Source organism: Archocentrus centrarchus, chromosome 16 (assembly GCF_007364275.1).
Source record: "Archocentrus centrarchus isolate MPI-CPG fArcCen1 chromosome 16, fArcCen1, whole genome shotgun sequence".
Taxonomy (NCBI): Eukaryota; Metazoa; Chordata; class Actinopteri; order Cichliformes; family Cichlidae; genus Archocentrus; species Archocentrus centrarchus.
In genome coordinates this window covers 32,111,507-32,128,989 of record NC_044361.1, presented here as the reverse complement: position 1 = coordinate 32,128,989, position 17,483 = coordinate 32,111,507, and the positions used below count along the sequence as shown (strand labels likewise).

The window sequence follows — 17,483 nt, the reverse complement described above, 5'->3', positions numbered from 1 at the left end:
ATTGCAGTTGGTGAATGAATATTGGATATTACACAATATAGGAGTGATAGATATTGTTCAGTATGAATAATATAATATTGCACAGAGATGTGGCTGTTGCACAGTTACAGTGAGTGAGTGTGTGAGTTCACGGTGGTGATTGCTCTGGAGAAGAAACTGTTCTTGAGTCTGTTTGTTCTGGCTTTGATGCACCTGTCGCTCCTGCCAGAGGGCAGCAGGTCAAACAGTTCAAAGCCAGGGTGTGAGCTGTCCATGATGATGTTCCTGGCTCTGCTGATGCAGCGGGAGGTGTAGATGTCCATCAGGGAGGGGAGAGGGAAGCCAATGATTCTTTGTGCTGTCTTGCCTACCCTCTGAAGCCTGACCCTGTCTGCCTCGGTGTAGCTGCCGTACCATACTGTGATACAGTACGTCAGCAGGCTCTCAATGGATGAGCGGTAGAAGGTCAGCAGCAGGTTTGAGTCCAAGTTGTAAAAATTGATAAAATAAATAAATAAAAAGTTTGTAATTGATTTGTTTATTTCCTTCTTTTATATTAAGAACTAAATTTAAAAAGCATTATCAGTTATCTACAAAAGTGGTCTGAATCAGATCATCTAAGATTGATTGCTTTTGTCTCTGCCCAATAGCCTAGGGGAAATTGTGGTATTCTTCTCATTCAAGTAAAAGCTCTCAGTGAGGAAACATCACTTTTGTGATTATTTCTCCCCTTCAGGTATGTTTACAGTGCTTGATGCTGCTAAGTTAAGTTATAAAAACAGGTATGCTAATACTATTCTAAGCATTCATAAAATGCGCATATAGGTTGAAAAGTTTTGCATAGTGTATGTTTGTGTGAGCAAAATCCCACTCGAGAGTTAAGCCTAGCCTATGGCAGCATCGAGTCCTGCCCCATTTTGTGAACATACATGCATTTTATGGAGTTGTAAATTGTGTATATCTTTGAAATAATTCGACTAAAAGTTCTCAGTGAAGAAACATCAGCTCGTCACTTTTGTGATTATTTCTCATTCATTCATATAAACAAACCAGCAAAGAAGGTCATGAGTCTGGTGCTTTTGACCAAAAGAAGCAACAGGCACCAAAACAGTGAGGCAGTGTCTGAAGGTCAGGAATTTCATATATGAACCTCATTAACTTTGTGAACTGTCTTTTTGATGTATTTTTATATATACTGACAGACTGCTCACTATTCCTCTGAAACTGGAAAAGGAAGTTGTGGTAGAGGGTTGCAGCATCAGTATGGGGTGTGCTGATAACAGTGACACTTGTGGTTCAGAAGACTGTTGGGTCAGAACAGAATAAATTCAGCTCACAGTGAAAAATGTCTCTCAGCAAAACTACATAAGATACTTATCTGAAGCTGAAGTACAGTCATCAGAAAATGTGCAGTGATTTTCATAACTGACCATCACCGTTTCAAGTATAACCACATGAAAACACAGTACGTGAATCAGATTGAAAGTTGATTTAGACTTTGATTTATAGAACCAAATTCCCCAAAATCACTGTATCATTTTTTTCTGATGACACATGGATTTCCTCTTCTACTGCTTTTTATTGCTCAAACAGCTAAAAAAAAATACTCTAAAACTCCATATTTGATGTCCTACAGTGTACATTACAACATAATCTAAACTGTTGGCCTGACCTTTACACAGTAGATTCCACACAGCTGCCCCACTTCAGTTGTGTATTTTGCTGGACTTGTATATGCTATTTAAGTATGTGCATCTATAATTGTTAAACTTCAGCATAATTCATAAAAGCACCAGTGATATTTTAAACATACAGATGACCACACTTATTTCCTTTTGCAGCACTTCTTATTTCCTGTTGCAAGCGATCTTAATCTTGAGGAAAGGAAATGAGTATTAAACTGTCCCTAAGCAACAGAGAACAGAACTGTAGAGGCTAAATGCTACATGTAAAGCTATTTCTAATTAATTTCTTAACCTGATTATCAGGCTTACTTCAGCAGAGAAACATTGGGAGGAGGTCCATTATTAACCTACCAAAGAAAAGGTAAACATGCTGCAATTTTGCATCTTAGTTAATATTAACCCCTGGTGTTGGTTATTGCATATTATGGGATGAGTAGAGAGGTGTGACATACGTGACTCGAGTGTGACTCTATGTTTCCGGCTTCCAGCATTTTTCTTTTTCAATTTTGACCTCACAGGCTAGAATCTGCAAGTCTTTGATGAAGCGTACAGCTTGTCATTTTAGTTGCTGTTAAGTCCGGAATTCTTCTTCTGCTTGGTAAGTAAGTATATTTACCTTATCAAACCAAACAGAGCAGATCCTGTTTGCTATTGAAATTCTACAGCTGGTGGTGAGAGCAGACAGGCTCGTTTGTTTGGCGCTGGTCAGTAGTCAGAGTCATAAAAAGACATTTTCCTAAAGAATTTTATTCGCACCAATATAAAATGTAAACAGTAATAACAAATTACGAATCAACTGAGCAATGTCTCAAAGGGCTTATTTGACTTTGTTTTACATCAGATGTATTTGACTAGTTAGACACTAAATGAATGTCTGCTGTGGGTAAATCTACAATAACTGCCAATTACCATCTGACAGTTAATTTTGGGTTCACTGTAAGTTGCAGTTGTGTTTCAGTGATGGATTGATGTCTTGGACTTCTATATAATACAATTGGTCAATTAAGTATTAGATGAGCAACATGCTTAAACGCTGTTTGTAAACAAAGGTAAGAATACGTGCATACATACGCTGTTCTCACTGGTGTAAAACAGAAAGTAGTATTTCATTCTATAAACTATGATTAATACCTGTTCTTTCTTTTGGTTTAGGTCCATAATGGATTCAATAGTGAAAAGTGAGGTCATACTCTCAGTTTATATCATTTCATTCCTGATCGGCTTCCCCTGCAATCTCATCGCTCTCTATGCGTTTAGTGTCAAGATCCGCTCAAAGCCAGTTCCCACAGACATCCTGCTGCTCAATCTGACCGTCTCTGACCTGCTCTTCTTGATCATCCTTCCTCTCAAGATGCATGAGGCAGCCTCTGGTATGGAATGGAATCTGCCAAACTTCATGTGCTCCATCACCTCCTTCACCTTTTTCTCCACAGTCTACACCAGTTCCTTGCTGCTGATGGCAGTCAGTGTGGTCCGCTACATAGGAGCAGCATTCCCTGTCACCTATCTTCAGCTGCATAAACCTGTGTATGCAGCTGTTATTAGTGCTGTTATTTGGCTGATCTCAACAGCACACTGCAGCATCACTTTCATCATCCAGCACCACCCATCTCTGGCCAGCAACAACTCCAGTGTGTGCTATGAACACTTTACAAAAAAGCAGTTGGAGGTCCTCCTCCCAGTACGTTTGGAGTTTTTCTTCGTACTCTGCCTCATACCTCTTCTAATTTGTGTTTACTGCTACTTGCGCTGCATCTTGATTCTGTACAGCCGCCCCAGGATATCCCAAATGCAGAAACAGAAGGCCATTGGCATGGCCTCAGGCACTCTTGCTGTGTTCCTCATTTGTGTTCTGCCATACAATTTATCTCATATAGTGGGTTATTTCCAGGGACAGAGCCCAGAGTGGAGATACTACACACTGCTGCTCAGCTGTTTCAACACTTGTATTGATCCGATCATCTTCTACTTTTCGTCCTCCATCTTCCGCTTCACAAGTGAAAAGTTCATTTTTAGGAATTTTTTCAGGAATTTTAGGCACACTCCTCCAGGGCTGCAAGGGCAGGGCAACAGCTCTAGCTAAGACTAATAATTATTTTCAATAGAAATGGTACATATTCAGCTTATTTACAATTATTTTACTGCAAATTACAGACATGGGATCAGATATGTAATCGTATATTTAACAATTTATTTACAGAGAACTGTCTGAGACCATTAACACATCTTACCGCAAAGTATCTGAGTCCTCTGTTCAGAATGACTGTCAACCCACACAAACTATTTTTGTCTATTTAAAGAACAAAACAAAACAACAAAATGTGTAGAGTAAAAAGTGAGACCATTTGGAAAAATGATTTCCTTTAGAGCCTTTCATGCTTTGTCTCATTTGAACTTGTCACTCTTCTGTCCTCATTCTGCAAGTCATCTCTAAAGACAGTTAAGAAAGAGAAAATGTGTTTATTGAGGGTAAGACTTTATTTTTGGTGTATGGAAAGTTTGAAAATGTATATAGTTTTTTCATAAGTGCAAATCTCAGAACTGTGCTCACTCATAGCTGCAGTATTGTGAAGAAAGACTCTAAATAAAATATTTTTGATTTTATATTTTTTTAATCAAAGACAGCAAAGATTTTCATATTCAATTTTGTAATATGGAATACTAACTACCGATTTTCTTTACTATCAGCACAATACGTTAATTTTTATATGACTTGAAAGTGCTCATTTACATAAACAAACCTGCACAGAAGGGCCACGCAGCCTGGAATAGCAGCGCAAAAGAAACAGTCACCAAAACGCTTGCCCAGGAAATTGCCACCTCACCTCACTGTTAATGCCCACTGCAAGTGGCTCAAAGAGGTCCAGTCTGGTATGCAGAGAGTGACACGTAATAGAATTTATAAATCTAAAAGTAATGATCATTTCAGCTGGATGACACATGGTATATCTACAGTTCTCTACCAGCCATGAAATGTTTTGGAACTTTGCATGATATACTCCATGAATAATTTTAAAATAAAGAACACACACCCAGCAGCGAACGACTGGCTGAATTACTCACAAAGTGAGTAAATGAGAGAATGAGTAGTACATCACATAAAGTGCAACAAACTCTGCAAAACTAGCTGTGGCTAGTTAGCTTGCTTAGCAAAAGCCATCCTTAACTCACTGTGGTGAGAATTCTCTTTAGCCATGCAGTGTCTTTTCTGTTTCTTTTACAAAGATACTTTTGAAAATGACAATGAGCAGAGGTTCAAGAGGTTTGCTTAAATTTGGTCTCTTTAGATCACTCAGTAAGCCTACCTGAGTCATTCCTTCACTTGAAAGGAAGCTTTCTAAGATGTGTCTGCCTGGCTGACACAATATCTCTAAGGCTGCATTACTGCAAAAGACTCTTCTGTGCTCATTCACCTCTGTCTCAACAAATAAAAAAATATGGTCTCTGAGAAAAGGCTGCTGGCTAAAATATGTAGAGCGCAACCTGGAACCCACTCAGAAGTTCAATTCAATTCAATTCAATTCAATTTTATTTATATAGCGCCAAATCACAACAAACTGTCGCCTCAAGGCGCTTTGTATTGTGGGTAAAGACCCTACAATAATACAGAGAAAACCCAACAGTCAAAAACGACCCCCTATGAGCAAGCACTTGGCGACAGTGGGAAGGAAAAACTCCCTTTTAACAGGAAGAAACCTCCAGCAGAACCAGGCTCAGGGAGGGGCAGTCATCTGCCGCGACCGGTTGGGCTGAGGGGAGAGAAAAGACATGCTGTGGAAGAGAGCCAGAGATTAATATCAATTAATGATTAAATGCAGAGTGGAGTATAAACAAAGTAAATAAGGTAAATGAGAAACAGTGCATTATGTGAACCCCCCAGCAGACTAGGCCTATAGCAGCATAACTAAGGGATGGTTCAGGGTCACCTGATCCAGTCCTAACTATAAGCTTTATCATAAAGGAAAGTTTTAAGCCTAATCTTAAAAATAGAGAGGGTGTCTGTCTCCCGAATCCAAGCTGGAAGCTGGTTCCACAGAAGAGGCGCCTGAAAGCTGAAGGCTCTGCCTCCCATTCTACTCTTAAGTATCCTAGGAACCACAAGTAAGCCAGCAGTCTGAGAGCGAAGTGCTCTGTTGGGGTGATATGGTACTATGAGGTCTTTGAGATAAGATGGGGCCTGATTATTCAAGACCTTGTATGTGAGGAGAAGAATTTTAAATTCTATTCTAGATTTAACAGGGAGCCAATGAAGAGAAGCCAGTATGGGAGAAATATGCTCTCTCTTTCTAGTCCCTGTCAGTACTCTAGCTGCAGCATTTTGGATCAGCTGAAGGCTTTTCAGAAAGCTTTTAGGACAGCCTGATAATAATGAATTACAATAGTCCAGCCTAGAAGTAATAAATGCATGAATGAGCTTTTCAGCATCACTCTGAGAAAGGATGTTTCTAATTTTAGAAATATTGCGCAAATGCAAAAAAGCGGTCCTACATATTTGTTTAATATGTGCATTGAAGGACATATCCTGGTCAAAAATGACTCCAAGATTTCTCACAGTGTTACTGGAGGCCAAAGTAATGCCATCCAGAGTAAGTATCTGGTTAGACACCATGTTTCTCAGATTTGTGGGGCCGAGAACAAGAATTTCAGTTTTATCTGAATTTAGAAGCAGGAAATTAGAGGTCATCCAGGCCTTAATATCTTTAAGACATTCCTGCAGTTTAACTAATTGATGTGTGTCATCTGGCTTCATTGATAGGTAAAGCTGAGTATCATCTGCATAACAATGAAAATTGATGCAGTGCTTTCTAATAATACTGCCTAAGGGAAGCATGTATAATCAGAATCAGAATCAGAAGGTTTTTATTGCCATATGGGTGAACAGGTTCACAGCATTAGGAAATTGCTGCGGTACTTCGTGCTTACAGAAAAAAAAAAAAACAAATAAGTATAAAAACTATAAGACAATATACAAGTATACAAATTGCAAATATACAGAGATATTAGAGCTTACAAAATATACAGTGCAGAGACTAATTAAAAGATAAAAGAATGTAAACTATATTCCACTAATATGTACATCAGTGCAATCAGACAGGTGCATAAACATAGGGTCATCAGCGTTTGTGGAGGGTGGTGGTAACAGTCTTAGGGTAATTGTTCATGAGTCCAACAGCAGAGGGGAAGAAACTGTTCTTATGGCGGGAGGTTCTGGTCCGTATGGACCGTAGCCTCCTGCCTGAGGGGAGAGGGTCAAAAAGTCTGTGCCCAGGGTGAGAGTGGTCGGCTGTGATCCGACCTGCACGCCCCAGTGTCCTGGAGGTGTACAGGTCCTGGAGAGATGGGAGGTTACAGCCAATCACCTTCTCAGCAGAGTGCACAACGCGCTGTAGTCTCTGTTTGTCCCTAGTGGTGGCTCCAGCGTACCACACAGTGATGGAGGAGGTGAGGATGGACTCAATGATGGCAGTATAGAACTGCACCATGGTCCTTGCTGGCAAGTTGAATTTCTTCAACTGCCGCAGGAAGTACATCCTCTGCTGGGCCTTTTTGACGACAGAGGTGATGGTGGGCTCCCACTTGAGGTCCTGGGTGATGGTAGTTCCCAGGAAGCGAAAAGAGTCCACTGTGGTGATGGGGGTGTCAGTCAGGATGATGGAGGGTAGAGGGGCTGTGTGCTTCCTAAAGTCCACTATAATCTCCACTGTCTTCTGGGCGTTCAGTACCAGGTTATTGTGGTTGCACCAGGACACCAGACGTTTGACCTCCATCCTGTAGGCCGACTCGTCCCCGTCTGAGATGAGTCCGATGAGAGTCATGTCGTCTGCAAACTTAATAAGCTTGACAGACTGGTGGTCAGAGGTGCAGCAGTTGGTATACAGGGAGAAGAGCAGAGGAGAGAGGACACAGCCCTGAGGAGTGCCGGTGCTGATGGTCCGGGAGTCCGAGACATTCTTCCCCAGCCTCACGTGCTGCTTCCTGTTCATCAGGAAGTCAATGATCCACCTGCAGATGGGATCTGGCACGTTCATCTGGGACAGCTTGTCTTGGAGGAGATCAGGGATGATGGTGTTGAAGGCAGAGCGGAAGTCCACAAACAGGATCCTGGCGTAGGTTCCCTGGGAGTCCAGATGCTGTAGGATGAAGTGCAGAGTCAGGTTGATGGCGTCGTCCACAGACCTGTTGGCTCTGTAGGCAAACTGCAGGGGGTCCAGAAGGGGGGCTGTGAGGGACTTGAGGTGGGACAGCACCAGACGCTCAAATGACTTCATGACCACAGAAGTCAGTGCCACATAATGTAAATAAAATTGGTCCTAGCACAGAACCCTGTGGAACTCCATAATTAACCTTAGTGTGTGAAGAAGACTCCCCATTTACATGAACAAATTGGAGTCTATGAGATAAATATGATTCAAACCACTGCAGTGCAGTACCTTTAATACCTATAGCAAGCTCTAATCTCTGTAATAAAATGTTATGGTCAACAGTATCAAAAGCTGCACTGAGGTCCAACAGGACAAGAACAGAGATGAGTCCACTGTCAGAGGCTGTAAGAAGATCATTTGTAACCTTCACTAATGCTGTTTCTGTACTGTGATGAATTCTGAAACCTGACTGAAACTCTTCAAATAAACCGTTCCTCTGCAGATGATCAGTTAGCTGTTTTACAACTACTCTTTCAAGAATCTTTGAGAGAAAAGGAAGGTTGGAGATTGGCCTATAATTAGCTAAGACAGCTGGGTCAAGTGATGGCTTTTTAAGCAGAGGTTTAATTACAGCCACCTTGAAGGTCTGTGGTACATAGCCAACTAATAAAGACTGATTGATCATTTTTAAGATTGAAGCATCAATAATTGGAAAGACTTCTTTGAACAGTCTAGTAGGAATGGGATCTAACAAACATGTTGCTGGTTTGGAGGAAGTAACTATTGAAGTTAACTCAAGTAACAACAAGCATCTGTCTAAAGGCAACCTGTGTATGTAAGTAATACTTCTGACTAATCATTCTTATGTGCATGCCATATTATTCTCAAAGTGTTTCTTCACACATACACACACACACACACACACAAAAAAAAACCTCCAGCATCAGGTTGTTTGTATTGTTTTATTTAATCTTTGAAGCTATAAAACTGGATTGTTTGTTGAATATTTGACACAAATTTATTTCTAATGCTCTGAATTCAAAACCGGCCACTAATTGCTTTGTTAAGGTCACATATTTTGTGGGTAATGTCCTACAAGAATAAAGATACAACTCTCAAAGGTGAAAAAAGATATTTCTTCCAATCTAAGCATAAGTACTTTGGCTGTTAGTTAAACTGGGCCACAGGTATCTGGAAAGGTGTTCAGTGCCTTCAATTAATGAGCATTTAAATCTAACAGGCTGATTAATGCATAACACTGCTGAGTGCATTGTTTTTTTTTATGTGCTATAGCCTGGCATTGCTTCCAGCTTAGGAATTTTTCATGATGCTGATTAGCTTCATTCACCAAATCCTACCATTTATATTAACTATGTTGTCTAGGGATTGAAAATAAGCCGTACAGCTCCGATAATATCTGCCTATATCTTGGGGGGGGCGGGGGGGGGGGGGGGGGGGGGGGGGGTGGATAAAGACTACATGTATAGGTAATCTTCCCTCAGGCTCAATGGAAAAATAATTTATCTTAAATTCTGATAACTGCAGGCTTCTGGCCTCATGAAATCCAAATTACCAGGCTGATAATTTATTTTAGTGGCAGCACGTCACTTTATTAAGCTATCCAAGATAAAAGTCAACATGAGCTGCAGCTATTTATTTTAGTTAATATTAACCTGCTGGTGTCTGCTATTGCTCACTGTGATGTGCCCCGGTGTGTTGCGTGGTGTTTCCAGCTTCTAACATTTTATATCAGCTCATCTTTGAACTTAGGTTATGAACTGAAAGTCTTTGATGGAACGCACAGAATGGAGTGATGATTGTGAAGTTTTGAGGGCTTAACGTCAGGGGAATATAACACAGCTTGGTAAGTAAAAACATACCAAGATCCTATTTGCTACTGAAACTCTGCTTCTGCTGTTGAGAGCTGGCTTTTTTTCCCCTTCTTCTTCTTCTTTTTTGAGTAATAAAAAGGCATTTTCTTAAATGACTTTATCCATACTCATGTGAAATGATAATAGGTTACTAAGACTGAGGTTTTACCAACATCTAACAATCAAAACTGCAAGATGCTCATTTGTCTTTATTAGAATTTGATGTGTTTGACTTGATACATTCACTGTAATTCCAGTAATACTGTAATTGCATTTTGGAAGCTTTAAAATGCCTACATTAACTGCCCATTAATATCTGTCAGTACATTTATTATTCATTTATGTATTATTTATTAAAATTTTTGTTCATTTTTATTCATTGCTGGTTAATTTGATATCTTGGACTTTACGATAATATTATTAGAGAGGCTAGCTGTTTAATCTCTGTTTAATAGGTATAATATATCTATAATATATACACAATTGCAACTGTTGCAAAATAGAAGCTAATATGTAAACAGTTTGCTATCACTGTTATTTCATTAACTACGTTGCTATATATTGTTTACTTTGGTTTAGGTCCATAATGGAGTCCATAGTGAGCAGTGAGGTCATTCTCTCAGTTTATATCATTTCATTCCTGATCGGCTTCCCCTGCAATCTCATCGCTCTCTGTGCGTTTAGTGTCAAGATCCGCTCAAAGCCAGTTCCCACAGACATCCTGCTGCTCAATCTGACCGTCTCTGACCTGCTCTTCTTGATCATCCTTCCTCTCAAGATGTACGAGGCAGCCTCTGGTATGGAATGGAATCTGTCTCATTTCATGTGCTCCATCACCTCCTTCACCCTTTACTCCACAATCTACACCAGCTCCTTGCTGCTGATGGCAGTCAGCGTGGTCCGCTACATAGGAGCAGCATTCCCTCTCACCTATCGCCAGCTGCATAAACCTGTGTATGCAGCTGTTATTAGTGCTGTTATTTGGTTGATCTCAGCAGCACACTGCAGCATTGCTTTCATCATCCAGCACCACCCATCTCTGACCAGCAAAAACTCCAGTGTGTGCTATGAACACTTTACAAAAAAGCAGTTGGAGGTCCTCCTCCCAGTACGTTTGGAGTTTTTCTTTGTACTCTGCCTTTTCCCTCTTCTAATTTGTGTTTACTGCTACTTGCGCTGCATCTTGATTCTACACAACCGTCCCAGGATATCCCGGGTGCGGAAACAGAAGGCCATTGGCATGGCCTTGGGGACGCTTGCTGTGTTCCTCATTTGTGTTCTTCCATACAATTTATCTCATATAGTGGGTTACATTCAGGGACAGAACCCAGAGTGGAGGTACTATGCCTTTCTGCTTAGCTGCTTCAACACCTCTATTGATCCCATCATCTTCTATTTTTCCTCCTCCATCTTCTGCTTCTCCAGTGAAAAACGTATTTTCAGGAAGTGTAAACAGCCTGTTTGAGGGTTCATCAGTCCTAGCAAGATTAAAAATTACTTTATATTTAATATTGTATGTACATATTCATCTTTATCTTATTATTTTACTATAAATTATAGAAATTGTACCAGTATTTTAATCTGTTATTTAACAGTTGATATACAGCTGTACCTGAAACCCTTTCAGATATCTCAGCTTAAATGTTCTAAACTCAGCTTTGTTGATGATGATCCAGTCTTGTTCAACAGGTCTGTGTTGTCCTACATAAACCATTTTGACCATTGTATAACAAAAACAAATGCACATTTGGTACATATGCAAATTTCAAAATTTTAATGTTTTCCAGCAAGGTGGCAATCTTTAAATGTAAACTGATGTTCTCTGCAGCCCTGACACATTTTTCCTTTTTACATTAACGTGGGCCAGCCACTCTTCTGCACTCATGCATTCTGTAGGCACACATGTAGAATATACCTGCAAAACAATAACATAAGTCACCTGTAAAGAGATACAAAGATGATTTCTGCAGTGTAAAATTTTGGTGCCAAACAAATCATTGAACAGAAAATTATTTTTTCTGATGGCAAGATATATTTTTTGTGGGTAAGAGTAAATCTGTAGCAGCTTTAACAATGCATGCATAATATTTTCAGAAAAGTGTTCATACATGTATTTCAGATTTTTTAAATAAATGAGAGCGCTGTTGTAATTTCGTATAATGAATGTTTGCTGCATTTCCGAAGGCTGATTCACATAGGACTAATTTTCTATAATGACATGCAGTAACAGAACTTCTCTGAGCTCATTGAACAATGAGCTCAGAGCAACAAACCTGCAAAGAAGGTCATGAGAAGGGCCACCCAGCCTAGTATGTAGGACCAAGAGAAACGCCAGTCACCAAAGCGTTTGCCCAGGAAATTCACTGTCACCCCAGTGTAAATGGCCATTGCAAGCAGAACAAAGAGAGCTGGTACAGTGGGCAGAGAGATAGATACAATATAATTCTTATATGTAAAAATAATGATCATTTCAGTTTCAAAATGATTGTTTTCTGTGTCCACGACTCACTTGAAACAAAGAACATGATCCCAGCAGCGAATGAGCGGTTAAACCGCTCAAATGCAGAAAAGTGGGCAAAGGAGAGGATTCCTGCGATGATGCCAGCAAAGCATGACATAGCTGACAGGATCATAAAAGCACGAGTGGCATTCCAGTATGCTGAATAGGAGCAAAACAAGGAAATAACATGAAGATAATGCAGAAGTATGCTAGAACACAAAAAATACAAAGTGTTACGTATCACATGTGCTTTTATCCATAGAGTGAAATAGTTAAGTGGGAACAGGAGGAAAGTTAAGATGGCACAAATTGACACAATGATAATTTTAAATTATAGGATAGATAAATTTCTTGAAACTCCAGACCTTTAGGATTTCATTACTTTTCAATTTTAATCAATAGCACAGATGTTTCAGTGTGTGCAGCCATCAGGTCCAAAACTGAAGCTATCAGACACTCTGATTTATGGTAAATGGTAAATGGACTAGTTCTTATATAGCGCTTTTCTACTCAATCAGAGCACTCAAAGCGCTTATATGCTTATATACGCTTATATGATTTATCAGCAGATAACCTGTGAGAGTGGGCCTCAGCTGTGCTTTGTGGCATAATTACCAGTTTGCCAATTTTAGCATGCAAATAGGTTTACTTGCATAAATATAAGATTGTGAAAAATGTAAACATTATATCTGCTATGTTGCACTGTGATTATATTGTCATCCTGACATTAGAGCAAATGTCATAAAGGTCTGCTATAGACTTCAATCTAATAGAATGAACTTGTTTTCTAATGAAATTCCTATTGTTGTGCCTTAAAAGTAAGAAAAATGATTAGTTGTGATTAGATAAACAAATCTTGTCACTGTGGAGCATCACTGCTCCTTACGAAGTCCCAAATGTAATGGATTTGGGTCTAGGAAGATATTTCCCTACTTACCGATGCTGTCAGTCTGCATGTAGCACTTGCCAGACATGCAGTATCTCCACAGGCCCTGATGGGCAAAGCTGCCAGACAGACGATACTGCATCCAGTAGTCTGTGGCTGTGGAGACCACTAACAGGATGTTCCCCACAATGGCACAAAAAAGGCCCCCTCCCATGAAGCTGTACATCATGAGTGACACTATGACTGTGGTTAAGGCTTTATGCACTGTCAAAACAGAAAAGAAGATGGGAGTCACTGGTGCAAGAGTAAACTTGTAGGCATGAAATTGATCATTTTCTTTACAGCTTGTTGCTTTAATGTTAATTTTTTTTTAAGTAGGAAATGAATCACACAGTAGTGGCCTGAAGAAATAGAATCAAAGAGTGAAAAAAAATGCTACCAGATCTTTGTCGCAATAGTGACAGTCATTCATTCACTTCCTGTTTTTAAGATTTAGGTTTAACTAGAAAAGACAAACACATTCTTGTAAAACCATTACTCCACTTCCTGGAATTATTATTGAATTTATACTACCGCCATGTCAGTGAATACTGACATGGCACGTCAGTGCAAAGCAAAGTGGTAGCATTGTTATTAAAGCTATATTGATTATATGATAAAAACAGCTTTAATAATACACTAACATTCTTACTATCAAATTTAAAGTTCCTTTTTCAAAGGTGATGTTGCATGGAGAGCTATCTATCTATATGTGTGCATATCATTTTTATCTACACAGTTATCTGTAACAACAAAGCATCGGACAGCTGCAGGCCTGGACAAACAAATCATGCCAACTGCAGTGCAGTCAGCTCATAGCAACATGTGTTCACTCCGTCACTCTTTGAATGTGTTTTATGTACTTACAGCTGCTGCAAATACATTGCCTAGACTGACCACAAAAGAAAACAAATAAGGAAATGAACTGACACAACAAACACATAAAACTTGCAGTGCTCTAAAAGGCAGTGATAGCTGATACAAAGAGGTGCAGATGTAACCAGAGGTCATCTTGGGTTAACGGCATAGTTACATAAGTAATCATACTCATTTTCATTTAAGCAAAACATTTGCAAAGTTTCATGACTGCATCTTGTATTAATAATCTCTGTCCACAGACAGCTATAAACACTTAAAACTGCCCTTGTGGTAATTCCTATTACAGTTGGTGTGTCTGGGGCCACGTTTTGCCAAGATGACACATGCATACAAATTGAAAACAAAACCAGCTATGATACCAGCTATCAGACTGGTATCACCCCTGGTAAATATTGACAAATGTTTAAAACTGAACATATCAAACATCTGGTTCAGGTCACGTGGGTCCAGTTTTGCTCTGAGCTAACAGAGACAACATCCTCCACACTCTGGTGTGTGAACACAATATTTCTGACCGGATATACAAAAGAAACAGATAAATCTTGAATCTCAGTTTCTTGAAAGGATCAAACCTTTAGAAATGCATTATGTATTATGTGAAACTAAAGATGCTGAAAATAAAGATGCTGAAAAATGAAACACAAAATAGTCACAGTACATGAAAACGATGTAAGCTGGCTCACATGTAACACATATAGGTGCTGGTTAGCATCCAGTGACATCCATTCTATTTGATCCATTCTACTGCCATTAACAAAACCTCCCCCACCAGCATCTTACCTGAATTCCTCAGGATAAATCAACCCTCTTAAGTATCAGGCTTTCCTTAGGGAAAGAGTGAGAGAGAGTGCAAGCCAGGAGTGTGCGAATGTCAAAGAGGATGCTCTAGGCTGAATTCCAAAAGGTTAACCCCCCACTTTTCTGTTGATGGAGGCAAAATCCTTTAAAACAATTACCACAGTACTTGAGCTGGTGGGCAAAAAGCCACGTGACTCGTTCCCACTGAACTACATGTGAGTATTTGTGGAGGGGGTCAGGGGAGATGGGAGGGGTGATGCTATTGGCGTAAGGGGGAGGGTCTGGGATGCGAGGCCGCTGCACCACAGTCCTTGTCTGTTGTTCTGTTTGGTGTTCTGGAACTGTGGATGTGCAAAGGCTTGCAGTACTGCTGCAGTCAATGGAACGTGCTGAAGTGCACACTTTCTTTCAGTGTAACTGGGGTGTGGTCATGGGGACACATTAATGCTTAAAACAGATACATAAACTTATACAGTTCATACAGAGATCACTTTGCATGTTCAGTGAATATGTGATGATGTTGGCAAGGCAGTTCCCTAAGAGTAAAAGGTTGAAGTTTGTTGCATAGTTAGTGAAATATATGTTAACTCTACGCTGACTGCACTTACTCAGTTATCATTAGATAATGCATCAGTATTCTCAACAGCCTCTTCATATACACCTCTCAGTACTTTTGCAATCCAGTACAAAAATTCTGGCAAAGAATTGTCAGGGGCTAATGTGATATGGTTGGTGTTTGTTAGTTAGAAACAGTTTAAACTGTACTTTATTACACTGTGGGGTGTCTTTCTGTTTGACCCACCACAGTATAAGTCCAGCACCACCACTAACCACAACCTAAGTAATAACCATACAATGGTATTTATCTCTTTGACAGCACTGACCATGTTTTAATCTTTGCAAGAAAAATGATAGCATATAAACCGCATCTCATTAAGTGGTAGCACACAGTCACAGACGATATATGATACTATTTCAATCTTAGATGGCCTGTACTGTATTAACATCCAGGAAACTCTTCTTTCTCAAAGGTTGAAAAACCTGTGACAGCCCTTTTTAGGAGATTTTTGCGCTTATCAATAATAGTTTCTCTTTATCTCTGTCTACTGTCAGTGATCATGGATAGATTTTACACTACTGGGAAAAAATGTCAGCATTTTGGCAGCAAAACACACCCCCTCAGTGAAACCTCTTGTTCTAGATCATCATTTCTGCAGTCGTGATAATACTGTTTCCTCTGTCATCCGTCTCCTCGCCTAGAACTGTAGAGCTGCTTCTTATGTACTGAGCACAAACTATGTGCCATTAATGACATTTTAAATGTAAAAATAAATGACACCTTTCACAAGGCTATTTATTCCAGTCTATAATTGTAACTGTGCAGTGGTGCTCAGATGATGCTCCTGCCTACACATCAGATGACCTCATTTATTTCTAAACATGCCAACAGTCATTAGACAGAGACAAAGAGAAAGTATTATTGATAAATGCAAAAATCCCCTAAAAGGGGAATCACATAATTTATTATGGTCTTTGCTGATCTCTCATCATGCTGTGCTTTTTATTCACCGTTTTTGCATTTAGCATAGTTTTGCTATGAATGCAATCAGGGTCAAGAGGCCAAAATGCCACAGTCCCATACTTTTCCCTTGAAAAACGCTGAAGAACTACAGCTGCAGCATCATTTTGATCATGAAATCTGTTACTCAGACAGATCAGAGATAAGTTTGAAGTCAAAACCACAGCTGATCATGTATTCATACACGACTTTCACAAGATCAACCCTGGCTGCACATTTGCAAACCATATGATAAACACGACAGAACGAAATAGGCTGTTCCTTAGGAATTAACTGATATTACATTGCTTAAATTATAACTATTTTGTTCAGTATTTCAGAGCTGAAACAGGCCATTACCGTTAAATAAACTTATTGAGAGAGTAGTCACACTCTGGACTTAACAGCCCTTATTCGGTGAAAACAGAATACTTCCTCATGTTTTCAGATAGTGAATATTTCAGGTTGTGGCTCAAAAATGTAAGAATTCATGAGAAGGTCCAAACAGAATATTACTCAATAGGAAGTATGTTAGATGTTTTTTAGTTGTTTATGCATGAATAGTTAAACCAGAAAAATACAAAAATAGAAGGATGTGACCTAAAAGAAAACCAGCATTGACCAAACACTAATGAAGCAATTTCTTGCTTCTTGTGAAACCCCAAACCCCAAGTGCACTTCCTCAAAGTGGACAAAACATTAAGCATTAAACATTAAGCATCACACAGAAAGCAGCATTATTGTCATGATCCTGGGCCGGTGGCCCAGTGTTGAGTTCTTTTGTGAAGTTCTGTTTGTTCTATTTCTAGTTTTGGTTATAGTTTAGTATCAGGATTGTAGTTTGCCTTTGTTTAGTTTTTCATGTTAGTCCTGGTCTTCCCTGTGCTGTCTGTCTTGGCCCTTCTGTGTTTAGTTATCTTCCCATTGTTTCCTTGTAAATGGTATTTAGGTTCCCTCCGTGTTAAGTTTTCATACGCGTCATGTTTAGGCCACTTCCTGTTTTATTTTGACCATGTTGTGTCCTTGTGCTTTGTGTTTAGGTTTACTTCCCCTGGTCTCGTTAGTGTATTTCGTTGACCTGTGTTATCACCTGTTTCCCTTTTCCCTCATTATGTCTCTGTGTATTTAAGGTCTCTCTGTTGTTT

At 39.6% G+C, this 17,483-nt stretch overlaps 3 protein-coding genes across 3 annotated transcripts; 2 read left to right on the top strand and 1 right to left on the bottom strand.

Annotated features, from left to right (window-relative positions):
• The first annotated feature begins 673 nt into the window (after positions 1-673).
• Positions 674-3,997, top strand: LOC115794987 (free fatty acid receptor 2-like). Its single transcript, XM_030750718.1, has 3 exons — positions 674-715; positions 2,183-2,262; positions 2,817-3,997. The coding sequence occupies exon 3, from the start codon at positions 2,824-2,826 to the stop codon at positions 3,745-3,747; it is 924 nt and encodes a 307-aa protein (XP_030606578.1). The 5' UTR covers positions 674-715; positions 2,183-2,262; positions 2,817-2,823; the 3' UTR covers positions 3,748-3,997.
• Positions 3,998-9,623: 5,626 nt separating this feature from the next.
• LOC115794219 (free fatty acid receptor 2-like) lies at positions 9,624-11,143 on the top strand. Its single transcript, XM_030749596.1, has 2 exons — positions 9,624-9,671; positions 10,258-11,143. The coding sequence occupies exon 2, from the start codon at positions 10,265-10,267 to the stop codon at positions 11,141-11,143; it is 879 nt and encodes a 292-aa protein (XP_030605456.1). The 5' UTR covers positions 9,624-9,671; positions 10,258-10,264.
• A 316-nt stretch (positions 11,144-11,459) lies between these two features.
• lim2.5 (lens intrinsic membrane protein 2.5) lies at positions 11,460-14,934 on the bottom strand. The gene is made up of 5 exons (XM_030750596.1): positions 14,763-14,934; positions 13,116-13,328; positions 12,188-12,337; positions 11,952-12,086; positions 11,460-11,593 (listed from the first exon to the last, which is right to left on the bottom strand). The coding sequence occupies exons 2-5, from the start codon at positions 13,291-13,293 to the stop codon at positions 11,532-11,534; spliced, it is 525 nt and encodes a 174-aa protein (XP_030606456.1). The 5' UTR covers positions 13,294-13,328; positions 14,763-14,934; the 3' UTR covers positions 11,460-11,531.
• Between the last annotated feature and the right edge of the window lie 2,549 nt (positions 14,935-17,483).